The 18,874-nt window shown below is 56.3% G+C and overlaps 1 protein-coding gene across 3 annotated transcripts in view; it reads left to right on the top strand.

Annotated features, from left to right (window-relative positions):
• Positions 1–18,874, top strand: part of CRISPLD2 (cysteine rich secretory protein LCCL domain containing 2) — an 84,213-nt gene that overhangs the window by 33,305 nt on the left and 32,034 nt on the right. For all 3 annotated transcript variants that reach the window (XM_060000969.1, XM_060000968.1, XM_069540269.1), the window contains exons 2-6: positions 3,560–3,865; positions 8,260–8,378; positions 11,086–11,218; positions 11,668–11,783; positions 15,634–15,734. In XM_060000969.1, the coding sequence (XP_059856952.1) occupies positions 3,626–3,865; positions 8,260–8,378; positions 11,086–11,218; positions 11,668–11,783; positions 15,634–15,734 (709 nt within the window). In that variant the 5' untranslated portion in view covers positions 3,560–3,625. The remainder of the gene's footprint in view (positions 1–3,559; positions 3,866–8,259; positions 8,379–11,085; positions 11,219–11,667; positions 11,784–15,633; positions 15,735–18,874) is intronic.

Consider the following 18,874-nt stretch of genomic DNA (forward strand, 5'->3'; position numbering starts at 1 on the left):
AAGTCTTCCGGAGTAAGGTCACCCTTTTTCAGGAGAACGTGCCGGGAGAATGCACTTGGAACCAGCAGTGGTTTCACTGTTCTTTCATGCTTTGGCATTTTGCTTTGTTTTATTCATTAATATTTTAAAAAGTTTAAAGTAGACAAGTCCAAAGGCTAGTATGCACTCACCACCGACGTCCGGCCCCCGAGGACACCCTCCTCTGGTGACTACATCACATTCCTGCCAACTCAGCCTGTCCACTCAGCGTGAACGGAGCTTACACTTTGCAATATTTGCTTGAGAATTTGTTTTTTCAATAGATTTACTTATTTATTTATTTATGGCTGCGTTGGGTCTTCGTTGCTGTGCGCAGGCTTTCTCTAGTTGCGGGGAGCGGGGGCTACTCTTCGTTGCGGTGCGCGGGCTTCTCATTGCGGTGGCTTCTCTTGTTGCAGAGCATAGGCTCTAGGTGCGCAGGCTTCAGTAGTTGTGGCACGCGGGCTCAGTAGTTGTGGCTCACGGGCTCTAGAGCGCAGGCTCAGCAGTTGTGGCACACGGGCTTAGTTGCTCCACGGCATGTGGGATCTTCCTGGACCAGGGTTCAAACCCCTGCATTGGCAGGTGGATTCTTAACCACTGCACCACCAGGGAAGTCCCGAGATTTTTAATAGAAACAATATGTTAGACATCAAGGTGAGTTCCCTCATATTCTCCTTCCCGGTTCAATTTACCTCACCCTGGCATCATCTACCACCATGAACTTGGTCTGTTCAGTCCTGGTTTTACCATACAAGCACATGCAGGTGCACGTGCGCACACACACACACGCCGTATACATATATGTACACACACGTATACACAGATGTATGTACCTGTATACATATCTATAAACTATACAAGGTATGGTTTACATGCCTTAAAATGCACACAGATAGTACCATGAGCATAGTATTCTACAACTTGCTTTTTTAGCCCAACATTAGATTTGAGCTTCGTTTATGCCAACACTCACAGAGCTCCAGGCCATCGTTTTTACTTGCTGTATAATATTCCACCCGCACGGACTCACAGTTCATTTACCCATCCCCCTGCTGAGAGTCGTTTGAGTTGTGCCCGTTGGTGATTTAAACCAAAGCCAGTTTAGTTGAGTCATGTAAGCAATTCCTATTTCGTGCCTTTTGGGGTGCCCTGCCCCTCGGGATGAAGAGTAAAGCCAGTCGGGTGTGGCCGTGATGCCCGAGCGGACGCTCCGTGATGTCGATTCCGCTCCTTCTTTGTCCTAAAGCTTAACCCAGTGTCAGTGCGTTTTGGCATCCTTTTCAGCCTGGCCTCTGCCGCTGGGAAATGCTCGTATATGGTGGTGTGACTAAGCAGGGAGACGTCAGGGACCCTGAGAGCGTCTGCGTCTCTGGCTTGATGCCCACAGGGCGAGCGAGCACTCAGAAGTCCCCCACCCTCACCCAGGTCCCTGAGGCTCTGCCCCAAAGGGAACTCCTCGGGAGGGAGGCCACATCTCACCCACTCCAAGGAGTCGGGCCTCCCCCTAGATGGCGTAAGCTCGGTCAGGACCCTGGAGAGTTTCCAGGGTTGGAGATGGGAACTGCTGCGTTCCCGTAGCTCCTCCGCTGCAGCTCTGCCTCCTGGGATGCCCCGGATGCGCCCTTGAGGATGTCCTCCTCCAGCTGCCAGCTTGCAGCCCCAGACCACGCGACCGGTGAAAACGCAGCTGTTGCCGGTGTAGGAGAAGACCAGAGGGGCCACCCGGGGTTCCGGGTGGGTCAGCGTCCAGGCTTGGCTGCCTCCCCCGCATCCAGGGGGGCCCTGGAGCCCCTCCCTCCAGCTCCCCGCGCTGTCTTGTCAGGCCTGTCCCGCTGGGTAGGGGCTGTGGGTTTCCTCGCCTGTCGCCCAACTGGGAGCTCCCTGAGGCCAGGACAGGGCCCTCTTCATCTTCGTGTCCCGGCGCCCAGCACAAAATAGGTGTCTACTAAAGGTCATTGGGTGACTGACCGACTCTCCTTGGGAGTAAAGCAGAGGCGAGAGGGTGAACAACACACTCATTCAAGCCCCGCCTTGTCTTCTTGGACCGGACAGTAAGCCAGGGGGAAGACCATGCTTTGTGACCTTTAGTGTGACCCCGGGGAACCAGGGTGGCATGATGGGAAATCCAGGATCCTCAGAGACACCACACCTGGGTTCGAGTCTTACCCGTGGAGCGGGCTTGGGACCAGCACGTCACGCCTCAGCCTCCTGCCTGTAAAATGGGAGCGATAACAGGCCGACCTCCTGGGTTGTCGTGAGGATTGGAAACGGCATAATGAGGTGGCGGGCCCACGCAGATGCTCAGGAAGGGTTCTGGGAAGGAACACAAGGCACAGCGGAAATTCACCTCATAAATTAACTCCGGACCATGGAATTTTAAAATTACTAAGTGTATTCCAAGACTAAGGCAGCTTTTCCTAAGACACTAAGAAAGGCTAGTAGGCGGTGTTATTTGGGAAAAGGGCCTTTTGCCCAAAGGCAAGGAGGGATCGTCAAGATCCTTGTTGGGTCATAAAGTGAGGGATTCAGTGCAGTCGGCACCGGGGGTCTCTGAGAGGGGCGAATCCCAACCGCTGTGACCACGAGGCCGTGCGCCACGGCCCCCAGCCCGGCACGTGTCAGGGTTAGGGTTCCAGAAATACTCCTTGGGAAGTGCAGCTCCAAGATGGGCCTTGCAGGACCGGGAGTCCCAGCCACCATCTTCTGTCCCCTCGGCCCTGCTGATGCCGTTGTTGGGTACTAATAACCCCTATGAACCACTAACTTAGCAGCCAACAGGGTAACACCCGGCAGTGCCTGTAACGGGCTCATTGTCAGACAGAAGCTGCCTGAGGGAGGCTGCACGCCAGGCTGTTTAGGGGCTCTGCCAGGCAGGGATGGGATGAGAGTGGGTACACAGGTACCCCTGGAGGTCCTCTCTCTTTCTACTGTCACTTTCTCCAAGGAGCAAATCGGCAGAGTGCGTGGCTGGGTCCCTGGCTGGGTCCTGGGAGATTGTGTCGTAGTGTGTGACGGTTACACGGGTGGTGCCCCGTGGAAGGGCCGTGATAGGTGGGGCCTCATGCGGTGATGGGTCTGGGGATGCCTGACAATCGCTTTGGGAACTGAGTCTTACTTCACAGGGACCAGGAAGTTTGCCACTCACGCTGGTTCACGGCACATCCTTTCGTGATGTGAAATGACTTTAGCAATCTCTTTGGGGGGCGGGAGATGGAACTTAATTCAAGCCATAGACCCACCGTAGTCCTGAATGAGTCCAAATGCTGACTCCGAGTGAGAATAGATGGTACCGTGAGAAGCTGAGTCCAGGAGAGACCCAGCCAGGATGTCCCATGTGGCATCAGGCCGCTTGCCTTGCTGGAGACCCTTGGCTTGAGTCCCAGCTCCACCACTTCCTGCCTGCGGGACCTTGGTGGTTCAGCTTCTGTGGCCTCAGTCTCCACATCTGCAAAGTGGGGAGAATGATGTCCAGTACGGTCAGTGCCGTCGTGGGTTTGACACTGATCGACTTCTCCTGCCGCCCTCTGCTTCTTTTCAGAGCACACGAGCGCCTCAGGAGCCCAGGCCCCCCTGTCATCCCAGCCCTTGCTGCCAGCGTGGAGCCATGAGCTGTGTCCTGAACGGCCTTGTGCCCTTGGGGCTGGTGCTACTGCTCTGTGGAGCCCAAGGCTTTTTCCTGCCCAATGTCACACACCTAGAGAAGCTGCTCAGCAAGTACCAGCAGGACAGACCCCACTCCCGGGTCCGGAGGGCCATCCCCAGGGCGGACAAGGAGGAGATCCTCATGCTTCACAACAGGCTGCGGGGCCAGGTGTCACCACCGGCCTCCAACATGGAGTACATGGTGAGCGCGGGGGCACCACAGGGGCTGGCCCCATCCGCGGGGGGAGGGGGGGATGGCAGGCTTGGGGACGTCTGGTGAGAGAGGGCCCCCTGCCTCTGTTCTGGATGCCCTACCAGATCAGCACAGGCTGCACCTCTCTGTAGCTCAGCCCAAGCTCCCGGCCCTCCTGGAGGGGGAGGGGGAGGGGAGGGGGAGGGGAGGGGAGGGGGGAGGGGGAGGGGAGGGGAGGGGGGAGGGGGAGGGTCAAGGGCTAGGCTGTGGTGAGTCCGACCCCAGCTCTGCTACGTCTTCACCGTGTGACCTTGACGTCTCCTTAGCTAGTCTGAGTCTCAGTGTCTACTTTGGAAATCCCACCTCATATGCCCCCCCCCACCCCCCCTCCCCCCACCCCCCCCCCCCCGCCCCGTGACCATCTAACGGCACGTGTGTTGACTGCCTGGCACAGATGCTCAGCCCTGGGGCTGTGCTGTTACCGCTGTCCTTGTGTCACCCTTAGCGTCACCCCACCGTTTAGCTGCGCCTTCCGTCTGAGTAGCGAGGGGTGGCCGAGTCCGTGAGTGATGGGGTGTCTGCTGGGGAGGAAGGAGTAGAGAAGGGACAGTGGAGGGTCCCCTGTGCATCTGGAGAAGCCCTGCATTTCGGAGCAGAAGGGGCAGCCAGCTCCCCCGGTGCACGTCCCCAGCTCTGCCCTCACTCATGTGTCTCCGTGTCCCATCCCCCCAGCCCTGTGAAACGGGCGCCGTGGTATCCCCCCACTTTATAGACTGGGAAACCGAGGCCCGAGGTCACACAGCTGTAGAGGCGGAGGCGAATGCTGACCTGGGTCCGGCTGAGTCCAGGACCCGTGCTCTTGTCCCCTCTCCACGCTCAGTTGAACCCCTCCCCCGACCCCACCAGCCTTTTCCATCCTCCCCTGATTATCGGGGCAGCCTCAGCCCTGGAGTGGGGGCAGGGGCTGTTTCACCTCCCATCTTGCCCTCTTCCGGCCCCTTCTGCATCCTGGTATCGCGTTATAGTTTCTAAATCTCACTCTCTTCCAGCCTTTGCCCAGGCAGGAGCCTCGGTGGCCCTCTGTGCTTCCTTCCGGCATCCGAGGCCTCCTATCACAAGCCCTTGTCTGTCTGGATAGCCTGCTTCCCTCCCTTGCCTTTGGCCGGAGAGGCCTCTGGGTGCTGTGTGTGTTACAGACCCCGCCCCCCCCCCAGGAGGGCTGCACCCTCATCATTCCCGTATCCACCTCCCTGCAGGCCTGGCCCCAGGCCCTCTCCTTCCTCTGGACTCTCAGCTGCCGCTTTCCGTGCGGCCTGTGCTCCGACCTCGGCCACCCTCACGGTCGGTCCCCTGCCCGCGTGCCTGTGAGTCCCTCGGCGTCTGTGCTTGCGCGAGGTGGCCCATCACCAGCCGTGGGATGGATGAATGGATGCCCGTCCGCGCAGAGCCCTGAGCAAGCCCCCAGTCCTCTGGGAACTCGTTATGAAACCATTTCTTTTTTCTCTGAAGAAAATGGTCCAGACATTTATTCCGAAGGGGCTGTGATAATTTTAGGAGGCAGAGTGGGCGCCCTTTCAACGTGGGGCGCCTAACGCCGGGGGCAGCTGCGCGGACCTTTACAGGGTTAAGGATGGAGAGAGTCAGGGTAGATTTTCTTTTCAGGGCACGGACTCCTCCCCGCTCCTTCCCAGCCACTGGTCATTTGGCTTCTGTCCCTGTGGGGAAAAGACACTGTCCGCCTCTTTCTGGATCAGTCGCCCTCCATCCTGTGCCCCTCCCCACCCCAAGGCCCTGTGTGGTGCCTACCAGGGAGCAGGCATTCTCCTGGGCCTGAAGCTTGCCTGAGCCCCAGCCCCGCCAGGGTCCTGGCTGTTTCCTGCCTCCCGTGGGGAGCAGGCTGGGTTTCTGCTGCTCTTCTCCTCATGCCCTGTGCTTGTCTGGTGCCTGTGGGGGAGATTCAGGGCAGCGGAAAGGAGCTTGGGTACGCAGCAGGCAGGGACAGGCCCTGGGCAGCCTGCGACTAGCCTGCTGTGTTTTCCTATTTGTTTATTTCATGGTATCTCAGGATGGGAGCTGGGATCTCGCTCCTTCCTTCTCCACAGCCCCCCTGTGGGGGAAGCAGAGCCTTTAGGGGTGTTGTTGAGGCCGCCTCTGCGCAGGGGCCCTCGGGGCGGGGCCGGCAGTCCGAGCCTCAGCACCGTCCCCTCCCTCTGGGCATCCTCGGTGCAGTGCTGCCCAGCCCCCGTCTCCACCCAGACAAGTGACACTGATTTGAGAAAGTGTCTCAGAGTCATGGCTTCCTGCTCGGCCCTGCCTGCTGGGCTTCTAGCCACAGTCCTTTGAAACAGGCTGAGCACTGAGAGGTGGATTTTAACACTCCAGAAGTTAAGACACCCCATTTTGAGGTTTTATGAGCGGACAGGCTCTGGGGTTAGGTAGCTGCCACGTGCTAGCTGTGTGGCTTCGGCAGGTTACTTAGCCTCTCTGTGTTTATAATTCCTCACCAAGCACAACGGGGGACGACAAAAGTCCCTTTCTCACAGAGTTGTTTGGTGGGGTCAGTAAGACAATGCATGATACTAAATAAATGTGAATTAGACTGTTGCTATTATTTTAGTAACCATTATTTTAGTGGAGTGGGACCAGCACCTGGTGGCAGCATGCAGAGCGGGAAGATGGAAGATCCCCCTTGGAGGCTGGGCTGTTAAAGTTCTAACAAGTTCCTAGCTGGGTGACCTTAGGCAAGTTACTTAACCTCTCTTAAACTCAGAGGTTTTTGTTTGTTTGTTCATTTTATCTGCAACAATGGAGAGATAAAACATACCTCCAGGGCTTGTTGGGGGAGTTAAATAAGAAAATGGTTCTAATGTTACCTGCAGTGGGCAGGTGTTCAGATGATGATTGCCCTGGCGGGTGCTTGAGAAAGTTAACTTCCTTAATATCCAGGTACCATTGACTGAGAGCTCCTTTGCTTCTCATCTGGGGGCTCCATGCCTGCTGTCAGTCAACCTTCCCCCAAATCCTATTCCAGGTACCATTAGCCCATTTAGAGATAGGGAAACAAAGGCACAGAGAGGTGAAACCATTTGCTTGAAGTCACACAGCCAGCAAGAGGCAGAGCCTGGCACTGTACCCAGGTTCACCTAACAAGAGCACCTCACTGCCCCGCCCTCTGAAGGTGGGAGGTGCGTGCTCTTATCAACAGGCCCGTCTCCCACTGACTGAGTGTGGCCCCCGGAGGGTGTTGACCCCCTGTTTCAGGCTGTGCTTGGGCACTGGAGAAAGATCCGAGGCAGAAGTGGTACAGGGTTTGGTGGGCGCTGAAGGTGGGGCACTGTCGGGGAGAATATCCCCTGCAGCTGAAATGGGCAGCGGGTCCAGAGGTGTGACCCCGCCCCCCCCCAGGCGTCTGCCCTGGGGCAGGACTTGCCCCTGGGTGTTGAGGAGTCGCAGTTATCTTGGCCAGAAGGAGACAGCAAGAGAGGAGGAGGAGAGGGCAGTGGGCAGCTTCCATTCGGGGGTCCCACAGTTGGTTCAACCAGTCTCCTGTTCCTGTTCCTGGATGGTCCCGGGGCTCTGCCGCAATAGGCTTTCAGTGAGCAACTACTGTGTGCCAGGGCTGGGGCTTCCCAGAGCGAGGGACAGCCCCTGGCTGCCCATGAGCTGCAGCATCTTCCTCAAGACTCCGGGAGGGGGCGGGACAGCCGCTGGCTCGCAGCTGGGAGGGCTGCTTGGCATCTGTTCCTCCGCAGAAGAGAAGTGACCCTACTTGCCTTGTTCACCGTGTTCTTTCTTGAGGAGTTATGTGTGCTCCCTGGGCCAGCTGGGAGGCAAGAGGGCTGCAGATTCTTTGGCCCAGACCCCTGACTCAGGGAGGGCTGTGTTGGAGGGTAACAGGACTGGGCGAGTTGAAGGCATTTCTTGCTACCTAAAAAAATACGTATATACATATATATAATAGTAAAATATACGTAATATATAACCTACCATTTTAGCCATTTTTAAATGCACTATTCAGTGGCATTTAACTACATTCACACCATTGTGCAACCATGACCGCCATCACCGTCATTCATCTCCAGGATTTATTCATCCTCCCATTTCACAGATGAGGAGCCTGAGGCTGAGAGAAGGGACTTGCCAGTGTCCCCGACAAGTTAGTGGCCGAGCAGGTGCTCTGAGGATCGGGGCTCCTCTAGGTTCTTTGCTGACCGGCCGCTTCCCACCTCCCGAGCAAGGAACCCATCGGAGACATGCACGAAGGCCCTGTGTCTAGCGTCGCGGAAGCCGAAGCCCGGCCCTCGGGGTCTCCCAGGGCCTGAGCTGGGGCGTCTCTGCGGTTTGGGTTCTTACACCCACCCCTGACCCTGACCTCCTGGTGCCCGTTTCTCGTCCCCCTGCAGACCTGGGATGAAGAGCTGGAGAAGTCGGCGGTGGCCTGGGCCCAGGAGTGCATCTGGGAGCATGGGCCCAACAGCCTGCTGGTGTCCATCGGGCAGAACCTGGCTGTGCACTGGGGCAGGTAAGAGCCACTGTGACCCCCTACTCGTGAACAGGGTCTCACTCACGCCACCAGACCTCCAAGGCCTTGACGGTGTCTGTTAAATGTCGTCCACGGACCTTCCCCCGGGTCAACCGGGCCACATTCCTGAGCCCCCAAGCCAGCTGGCAGCGCCTCCCGGGCTAGGGCCTGGCTGCCTTAGAGGAAATGAGCAAAATGTCTTCTGACCGGTTAAGACTCACTGACCACGTGCTGTGCACACGAATCCTCCAAACGGGGGCCCAGGGTCCCTGGGTCTGTTTTCGTTGAGCCGCACTTATGGAAAATTTGGCCGGGGCTGGAAGCAGCCCCTCAAAGTACACGTCAGGGTGTGCTTGCCTTCAAGCGCCTGTTTACTCTGTTTCCAGCTCTTTAAGCGGGGAGTGTAATGGGGCCACGAGTAGCTGCATCTTCCTTTAGCCAGTGCCCTTCCGGGAAGGACCTGGGCAGGTGTCACCGTGTGTCCAGAGGTGTGACTTCGTGGAACCACAGCAACCCAGCATTCTTTTCTGCTTTTTATGAAGTCAGTCTTGTGACAGCATTAAGAGAAAATGTCTAAAGGGAACCAAACCCATCGATCCACTGCCCTGGTCCAGCAATTTGCGTGTTCCTGGGCTTCTGGGCTGCATCTGGCTGTGGGCCGGCATGTTTTCACGTAGCTGTAACTGTGGCCAGGACAGCTGTTAATTCTTTTTTTTTCCTTCTCCTACGATATCAAACAATTTTCTGTTACATGGTTGCCACGGTTATCACCTCGTCAAGGCTGCCTTTGGGCCATGAAGTTGACAGACTGGAATTTAGCCATTCCATTCTTCTTTTTTTTTTTTTTTTTTGCGGTACGCGGGCCTCTCACTGTTGTGGCCTCTCCCGTTGCGGAGCACAGGCTCCGGACGCGCAGGCTCAGCAGCCACGGCTCATGGGCCCAGCCGCTCCGCGGCATGTGGGATCTTCCCGGACTGGGACACGAACCCACGTCCCCTGCATCGGCAGGCGGACTCTCAACCACTGCACCACCGGGGAAGCCCCTCTTTTTTTTTTAAAAATTAATTAATTTATTTGTTTTTTGGGTTTTTTTGGGCTATGTTGGGTCTTCATTGCTATGCGTGGACTTTCTCTAGTTGAGGCAAGAGGGGGCTACTCTTCGTTGCCGTGCGCGGGCTTCTCATTGCGGTGGCTTCTCTTGCTGTGGAGCACGGGCTCTAGAGCGCAGGCTCAGTAGTTGTGGTGCACGGGCTTAGTTGCTCCGCGGCAAGTGAGATCTTCCCTGGCCAGGGATCGAACCCGTGTCCCCTGCATTGGCAGGAGGGTTCTTAACCACTGCGCCACCAGGGAAGCCCAAGCCATTCCATTCTTGTAGCTAGGTTGTTTTTTTTTTTTCTTTTCCCCCTTGGCTCATTTGAATGATTTCAGTAGGAAAACTCTGAGGGGTAGGACTGATGGGTCCCAGGGCACAAAGACTGTCCCCCTTCTGGATGAATATTGCCAACTCACTTTACAAAAGAGACCCTCTTCTGAAGGCCCCTCTGCAGCCAACTGTTCTCTTTCCAAAACCACCCCAGCCTGGCTGTGAGGTTCCAGGGAAGTAGACAGACTGGTGATGGTTCCCTGTGTCTCTAGAGCTCTGTTGCTGCGTGTGTCTCTTTCCCCGAGCTGGCTCCAGGAAGGGAGGCTGCTTCTCCAGCCACGGCACTGACCACCACCATTCCCTGGGTCCTGACAGTAATTGTTATAAGACTTCTAACCACCCGGGTCCCCACGGTGCCCTCAGAAGCCACCAGTTGCCACCACATCTGTTCTCTTTATTGAAACCACTTTGTTGACACTTGCTGGTGACAGCGACCGGGGGTTCCAACCTGGTTTATTTTCTTTCCCGGTGCCAACCTGGCGGACAGGGCTGAAGCGAGGGGGTGGTGGCCACCAACAGTGGCTGGGGGCGTGCTCCTCAGGGTTGGGGACGAGGGAGGGCTCAGGTGATAAAATCCCAAAGGGGAGCTTGGTAGAAGGGTTTGCCCAGCTGACTGCAGGGCTCTGCACACCTGTGGGTTCCTGTGCCTTGAATGAATTTTCTTCCTTGAGTCTGAGTCCTCGGGTCCCCAGGCAGCCAAGGAACGAAGCTGGTCATGACGTTACAGAAACGTGAGGCCTTAGGCTGCTCTTTGGCTGTGTGTGTGTGTGTGTGTGTGTGTGTGTGTGTGTGTGTGTGTGACAGGGACCTGTCTGTCACGCCATAGCCAGCTGTTTCCCAACTTCCAGACCCTCCCCTGCCACAGTTCAGTTATCTGGGCAGGATCTGTTCAGTTATCTACTTACTGTTTTTCTCTACATTGACTGTAAATGGACTTGCACCTTCAGTTTTGTCTTAAGCGGTAACATCTGTGAAATATGGGATTCCCCAAACGTACGTGAAAATTAATACATAATTATTAACATAAAAAAGAACTCACCGGGAGCCAGGTAAAAGTTTCCCACACACACTGGTGGCTTGTAGGTCACCCAGGGACACTCCTGGAACCCAGAGGAGACCAATTCGGGTTTTAAGCACTTTTAACAGATACTGGGTGGGATATGGGGCTGTTGGCCCAAAGAAGCACCCCCTCCAGCTGCCCCATGGGTGGCACTGCTGCCAGCGGGGGTCTCTGTCGTTGGGTGCTTGGTGGCTGGCATGTAACAAGCTGATCTGCCCCTGCAGGTATCGCTCTCCTGGCTTCCACGTGCAGTCCTGGTATGACGAGGTGAAGGACTACACCTACCCCTACCCCCACGAGTGCAACCCCTGGTGTCCAGAGAGGTGCTCTGGGGCCATGTGCACCCACTACACACAGGTAAGGCTGAAGATCAGGTGTGACCTCAGCCTGGCACCCCCAAACACTGTCACTCACCTGGCCCTGTGGGACTGTTGCCCAGTCAGAAAACCTCTGCTCTATCATTACCTTAATTTTTTCCTTTAATTCAGCACTACTCAAAGTATAGCCGGTGGGCCAGGCTGTTTGTGGCCAGTTCACAAATATGGAAACTGAGAGTAAGCGCTGGAAACTTCTATGGCAGCTTTACATTGCTGGGGAATTTTCCTTGTGTGTTTTTTTGTTCTTTTTTTTTGTTTGCTTTTGTTTTAAAGGAATGTGTGGCTCTTTAATGGGTTAGGGGAGGAATCTGGTCCTTCACCTCTTCACCACACACCCCTTTAGTGCCAGCACCTTGTGGATCCAGACCAGATTATATCACCCTGGTCATTGGTCCCTTGAGCTCAGATGTATGGATGTCATCTTTTCAGATAGTTTGGGCCACAACCACCAAGATTGGCTGTGCTGTGAACACCTGCGAGAGGATGAATGTCTGGGGAGATGTTTGGGAGAATGCGGTCTACCTCGTCTGCAATTACTCTCCAAAGTAAGAACAAGTGACGTGGTTTTATGGGTTGGGGTGTGTTCTCCTGCTATGGAAGACCCAACTGAAACTGGCTTCAGTGGTAAAATCTCTTTATTATTTCACATAACAAGGCATCTAGAGGTTGGTGCGTCTAGGTTAGCTTAATAGCTCAGCATGTCAATGAGAACTTTCTGTCTTTCTGCTGTATTGTCCTCTCCTCATGGTCCCAAGATGGCTGTAGAGCACCAGGCATCACATCTTCCCAAACAGAAGGGAAGAGAATGGTAGAAAAGGCCTGTCTCCTTAGGCTTTTCTCACCCCTGGCCCACTTTCTCCTTATGTCATTGGCCAGAACTAGACCACTCATGGACAAGGGAGAACAAGAGTGCCCCAGTTGGCTTTGACCAATGAAATTGCCCCAGTTGGCTTTGACCAATGAAATCGCCCCAGTTGGCTTTGCACGTCACCCCCTGGGGCTACTTGAATAAGTCAGAAGCAGGAGTAGTTGGCTGGGCAGCCAGTGGGGTCTGTCATAGAGATTCTTTTTCTCTGAAAATACGCAGCAGACAGCACTCTAGAAAATAGGTATTCATGCTAGCCCTAGTTTTTGCATCTTTACATTTCCCCTCCCAGAAGGGACCTCGTCACACCTTTAGGTCATAGTCCCACTTTCTCTTGACAGCATCCTGATGTCATCAGTGGGTCACTTATCCCTTTACTCATTCACCTCCGTTGCTCATCAGACAAGTGTGTGCTGATTCTCAGAGACCCGCTCACCCAGTTATAGCCTGTGGTTTGCACACTGGCCACTGGGCTGGCCGCCATCCTAGCACTGGGCCCTGCACGCAGTGTGCCCTTGAGGCATGTTTTCTCCATGACTGCATGAAACAGGAATGACCTCATTTACTGGGTTGGATCAGGAGTGGCCGTGAGAAGGTAGGATGAAGAGGGAATCGCTGAGGTTGGGAGGAAAATAGAAACTCTCCGTAAACCATCTGGGACGCCTGTGGTAATGATGTCTCAGGCAGCCCACGGGGATGAGGGCAGGGGGGTTACGTCATCCATGGGAGGGACCTGAGCCCCATGGAAGAGCAGTAAGGTGGTCCCCATGGTGGAACTCGTTGCAGAGTGGCAGGTGGGGAGTGAGGAATCATTTGATTTAAGTCTTTATATTAAAAAATACACTAGAAGATCCAACCAGAAATACCATTCTTCCCTTATTTAGTCTTTACCGCTTTCTTGAAAAAATAATGACTTGTGTACAGTAAAGTACACTAATCCTAAGAGCCCAACTGGATAAATTTTCACACATATAGACATGTATTAGTCAGCTCAGGCTGCCGTAACAGAATACCACAGATTGGGTGGCTTGAGCAATACACATTATTTCTCACAGCTCTGGGGGCTGGAAGTCCAGATCAGGGTCCAGCAGGGTCAGTTTCTAGTGAGGAGTCTCTTTCTGGCTCCCGGATGGCCACATTCTCCCTGTGTCTCCACATGGCGTTTCCTCAGCGTGTGCTGGGGGTTGGAGGGGGAGGGAGAGGGAGGGGGAATTGAGCTCTCTGTGTCTCTTCTTATAAGGACACTAATCCTATCAGAGTCCCACCCTTGTGACCTCATTTAACCTTAATCACCTCCTCCGAGGCCCCATCTCCAAATGCAGCCACGTTGGGGGGTTAGGGTTTCATCATACGGACTGGGGGGGCTGGGCACCCACGTTCAGTCCATGCATGTGTATATGCATTATGTCTACCTGTGTAACTAGTCCCCAGGTCAAGGGAGGGAGTATTTCCAGGGCCCCAGGCTGGAAGCGGGGGGCTCCCTCATGCCCCCCAGAGTGGCTGACATTCTGACACCCCTCCCCATCGGTCAGTCTGTCTGGTTCGGACCCTCCTGTGAATGGACAGATATGCCCTCTTGTGCCTGCCGTCTGCCTTTCAACACCGTGTCTGGGAGTTTCGTCCGTGGTGTTGTGTGTTCGGTGGGCATTTTTTTTCAGATGTCTTTGTGGTTTTCCATGATGTCCACAAGCCTCTTTCTTCAAGAGTCCGAGCCCCCGGCCATGCAGGGGGCAGTGGCTGAGAGGGTGGGCCCTGGGGTGGTGTCTGGGCTCAGGTCTCTTTGGGAGGGGGTGGGGTGGGGTGGTCTTGCGCCCTGATGGCCTCATGGGTGGGGGGAGGGTGCTCACTTCCTGGGGCTGTTGGGAGCGGGGAGGGTGCCCGTCTACAAGACGCCTAGCCCCCAGCCCGCATCCACGACCGGTAACCCGGAGAGCTGCTGCTCCAGCTGTGTGGGAGACTTGGTTTGTCGCTGAGGAAATGTGGAACCTACCTGTGCTGGTGCACTTGGCTGGGGGAGGGGAGGAGCCTGTCTGGGAGGCCCGGAGTGTGTGAAGAAACCTACTGAGCCCCACCCGGTGACAGGGCAGGTGCTGGGGTCCCCTGGGTCCGCCGGGTGATGGTCCATTTGGGAGGGCCATCCCGAAGCCCCCCGTGCGCCCCTAGCCAGCCTGCACGTGGGGCCGAGGTGCTCAGCGAGGCAGGGTCTGCAGCCTGGTGGGGGGTGTTATTTTCCATCCACGGGTGCAGACTATAACAGCACCCCCCAGCTGCCCTCCCACCATCCCCAGGCCCGATGCCCGCATGGCCCTGAGTGATGCCGGTCCGCTATTTTGAGCCGTCTGGGGCCAAACAGAGAGTGTGTTTTCTGCAGTTGTCTCCCGGCCATCACTATCAGGACCCCTCCTTGGCCACCCTGGACAGCCGTCAGAAATGTCACGCAATGAGGATGTTGATTTAGCAAATGCTCAGAGAGCATGTTGCCGTCACCAGGGGCTGGCCCCAGTCTGGGGCATCCACACAGACGCCCTCTTCATCTCATGACCACCCCCCGTGCTTACCCCACTACAGAGAAGGGGGCAGAGGCTCAGGGTCGAGGGGCATTGGCTGGGTTCACCCGGCTGGCAGGGCCACGTCCAGCCCCGGGAGTCTGCTCATCACCGCTCGGCCATGCTTGGCCCAGGATCGGGGCCGCCAGTCTCTTTCCTGAGTGGACAGACAGGTGACGGGGCACCCATGAAGGAAGTTTCTAGAACAGATCACGAAGACTGGCTCCCAGTCACTCACCTCTCGGGCTTGTGCTGCTAAAGGCCCAGGTGCTGGGGGAAGGGCTTGGGAATTGCACTCACCACCTGCAGCCTGGCCCCTGGAGAAATCCCACTGACCGGCCTCTGGTTTTCCTGCCCTGGGAACTTCAAAGGGAGGCGGATGGCACCTGCAATGCCCAGAGGGACCTTGGTCCCAGCCCCGAGAGCAGAGTGTGGTCAAAGGCTCTGAGCCCCACGGCCTGGGTTCAAATCCCAGCCCTCCCACTCCCTTGTTGTGTGACCTTGGGCAAGTCCCTTAACCTCTCTGAGCCTCAGTTTCCTCTTCTGAAAAAGGATTGAACTCCAGCACGTCCCTCCTGGGGTGCTGGAAGGATGGAGTGAGCAGGTAGGTACGTGGTAAACACGAGGCACTCCCTGGAACAGGCTGACCTTTACTCATTTGAGAAATGGCTTCAGAGGATCCCAGCAGCTTCCAGTGCAGAGGCATCGGGGCTGGGACTGGGGGTGGCTGACAGCATTCAGAGTTGCGTGAGGCCACAGGACAAAGGTGCAGGGAGAAGGATGCTTTGTAGCTCCCGACTGGGATTCTTCTGGAATTCTCTAGACTCTGTACACAGGAGGGGCTCAGGGCAGGTGCCTTTCCCCCTTCACACCTTCCTTCCTCCCTGACCGTGTCTGGGGTCCCGAGAGGCTCCAGAAAGGAGCAAGAAGCCCCCCGGGCCCTGGCGTGGCGGCCCCCTGATGGGGTTTCTGGTCTGTCCTCAGGGGGAACTGGATCGGAGAAGCCCCCTACAGAGCTGGCCGGCCCTGCTCCGAGTGCCCGCCCAGGTACGGAGGCAGCTGCAGGAACAACTTGTGTTACCGAGGTAGGAAACGACTTCAAAACCCTTTGGAATGGGCGTCCCCTCCAGTCCCTGAGTCACAGAGTGGCTGACGTGAAACGGGGAAGTTGGACAATTTGGGGGGGAAATTGGTCCCTCCTGCCCTCCCCCTCGGCCCTCCCCTCCTCGCCTCCCCATCTCTGGACTCAGGGTTCAGCCCCAGCTCCCCGGGGATACGGCTGCCCCTGGGACGTCCCCCCAGTGGGCGTCTCCCGTGGGAGGCATCCCTGCTCTCTTGATGCTCAGAGTTTGGTATAAAACAGACAACAAATAAGGAATTTAAAACAGCCACGTGATTGATGGTCCGGGCAAGCTGCAGGCCGGGCAGGGGCCGCCTCCGCGGCTTGTCAGAGCCCCTCCTGCCCGTCCTTGTCCCCCACGGGCCACCCAGCCGCGTGTGCAGCTCGTCCGGCCCTTACTCGTCAGAAACCTGTTTCCCCTACCCCACAGCTCAGGCCAAGCCGAGCTCTCAAAGGCTCTCAAAGGCTGTATTTCCCGGCGATGCCAGCATTTGCTTATTGCCTGCGGCTCAGAATGTTCCCACGTCCCCGCTCCTGTGAATAATGCGCGTTTTTCGTGCCTCACGTGCTCCTCGCACTTGGGACTGTTTCCTCCGGCTCCGTCCCAGAAGGAGCAGAGCCCGCCAAGGGGCTGACCGTGTTTTTGAGGTTGAGGTGTGTTTTTTTTCCCGTGGCTCCATTGGCAGGTCTTGTAATGGCTGAGAGGGGTCTTTCAGGAGAGGTGGGACTGGGGGGGAAACGCAGGATCAGTCCCGTGGGCTCCGGGGTGAAGCGTGGGGCTCCCAGACCCTCCCAGGCCTGCTGTTCGCTACTGATTCTGCCCACTGAGGGGAGGGCGTGGGGATCTTGCAGGGGGGCAGAAGCAAGGATCTGAGAGTCCAGTCCGTGCTGGTCCCCTGGGTCGTGAGTTATATGCGGGTGGCTGAGCCTCCAGGGGGAACTCAGGGGGCTCAACCCGAAGTCTGGACATTAGGCTTCTGGTTCTGGCTCTGCATGATTGGAGGCTGTTCGCCCAAGCCAGCTGTTCACTCTACCCATCAGCAAAATGGGTATGATACCTCCAGCCTTCCGTGACGTATCTCGGGCTCAGATGAGAGAATCGGTGCATTTGGCGCGAGTGTCTTGAGCGCCTGCCGTGTGCCAGGACGTTGCCAGGGGATAGGGGTGGGGATGCCTGTGGGGACCCGACAGTCATGGTCCTGCCCTCGGGAACATGAGGTCCAGCGGGGCCACTGCCCCGAGGAGGGACACACATCTTTCAGGGGACGTAACGGATGCCTCAGGGCTTAAGAGCAGGAGTATCCACCATCAGCCAGGTCAGGGAAGGCTTCCCAAGCAGGCGGCTGTTGAGGCAGAGGACATGGCCTAGTAATGAGAGAAGGGAAGGGTGTTTCTGGCAGGCGGAACAGCATGTGCAAAGGCCTGGAAGATGAGGCATCGCGGTCACGAGACTGTGAGGCAGAAGGGCCCACAGGGGTGTGCAGGTCCCGGCAGTGCCTGCCACGCCGCAGGGGCTCTGTAAGCTTTTGTTAGATGGAGTTTCTCCTGCTCTCCCACCCCCTCTCAGGCAACACACCTCTTCACTCTCTTTGAGAGGGAGGTGCCCACACCTGTCCTTCGTGAAATATTCCCAGATAGCCCAACCCTGACTCCTGGATTCGTGGGATAAGCGTGGGTTTTAGAGTTCGGCATACCTGCCTGAGGAATATCAACCCTACATGTTCCAGCGGTGAGCACCTGGGCAGGGCATTTCATCTCTCTGAGCCTCAGTCTTCCTGTGTGAAAATGGGGTGATGTGTCAGCCCCTGGGGGTCGTAGGAGGGCTGAGAAGAATGCAGGCTGACACTCCAGGCATATCAGGCCGCAAATCCCCATTCAGGCAGGTCCTGTGGCTGCTGTCCAGTCACCCAGAGGGGCAAATGCCCCCATCAGATCCTGAGTGCTGATTTGGGGACCGTGAGGGAGGGATGCCCACTGGGGCTCCCCGTTGGTTCTCGCATTGGGAGGGGGCTCCGCGTGCGCACAAGGCAGGCTGTCAGGGTGCAGGGCAGGCAGAGCGGGGCGTCTCTGCGTTCCTGGACGCGTGTGCTCAGGCACACCGCTTGCCTTCTTTGAGCCTCGGTTTCCCCATCTGTAAGAGCGATGACATCGTTCTCCCGCAGATGATTTGCTGGGAGGATGCAACACGGAGGATGTGAGTTGCTAGGACAGCAGCCTTAGTGCCTTATGAACACAGCTCATTACTTCCTTGGAGAGGTGGGAGTGGGGAGGTATGACTGCGCTTATCACCTGGCGTGGGGTTCTTCCTCACCTGGGAGGTACTGGGGGCCCTCTCCCAGCCTGGGGGCCCCATCCATCTCAGGATCCTGGCAGACCCCTTCTCTTCTCGGGAAACACAGCTCTGGTGTCACACCTCCTCCAGGGAGACTTCCCTGAGTCCACAGACAGGCAGCCCACCTGCCTCCATGCTCTTACTGCACCCAGACTCTCCTTGCACTTGATTCACCTGTAGTTACAACGGCTGGTTCACTCCCGGGCCTCCAGGGCCACGTAGCAGGTGTGTTCTGCATGTTGTCTGAACAAATATACCCCTGATATCCACAGAGGGTCATTTTCGAAGAACAAATGCACACAAAGATAGCCTAGATGCTGGTTAACCCACCCAATGAAGCCTCCTAGACTTGTTTCTTTATTTTTGGTGGAAAATGCCCAACTTCACTTGGTGGGCGTCCCGATTTTCTTAGCTAACCATGCAGAAAGTCTCTTCTAAAGCAGCTTATCTGCATAAGCTACTTAATAAGCATTTATTGAGGTTCCTGGCAAGGCCTTGACCTCTAATGGAGATGGAACAGGGATAAGGATAGACCGTAAGAGAAGATTCCAGCCCTTCCCTGTGTGGCGAGGAAGGGCGTGGACTTTGGGGAAAGGTGATTTGACTCTCAGCTGTGTGAGCTTGGGCAGGTCACATAGCCTCTCTGAGCCTCAGTTTTCCCGTCTGTAAAATGGAGCTGCTCATGCCTCCCAGGGAAACGAGAGGATGAGGTGAGAGCTTCATCCCCACTTATGGAACCAGGCGGGAGTCTGCAGAATGATGGAGCAATGCTG

The sequence above is a fragment of the Delphinus delphis genome, chromosome 20 (genome assembly GCF_949987515.2).
Source record: "Delphinus delphis chromosome 20, mDelDel1.2, whole genome shotgun sequence".
Taxonomy (NCBI): Eukaryota; Metazoa; Chordata; class Mammalia; order Artiodactyla; family Delphinidae; genus Delphinus; species Delphinus delphis.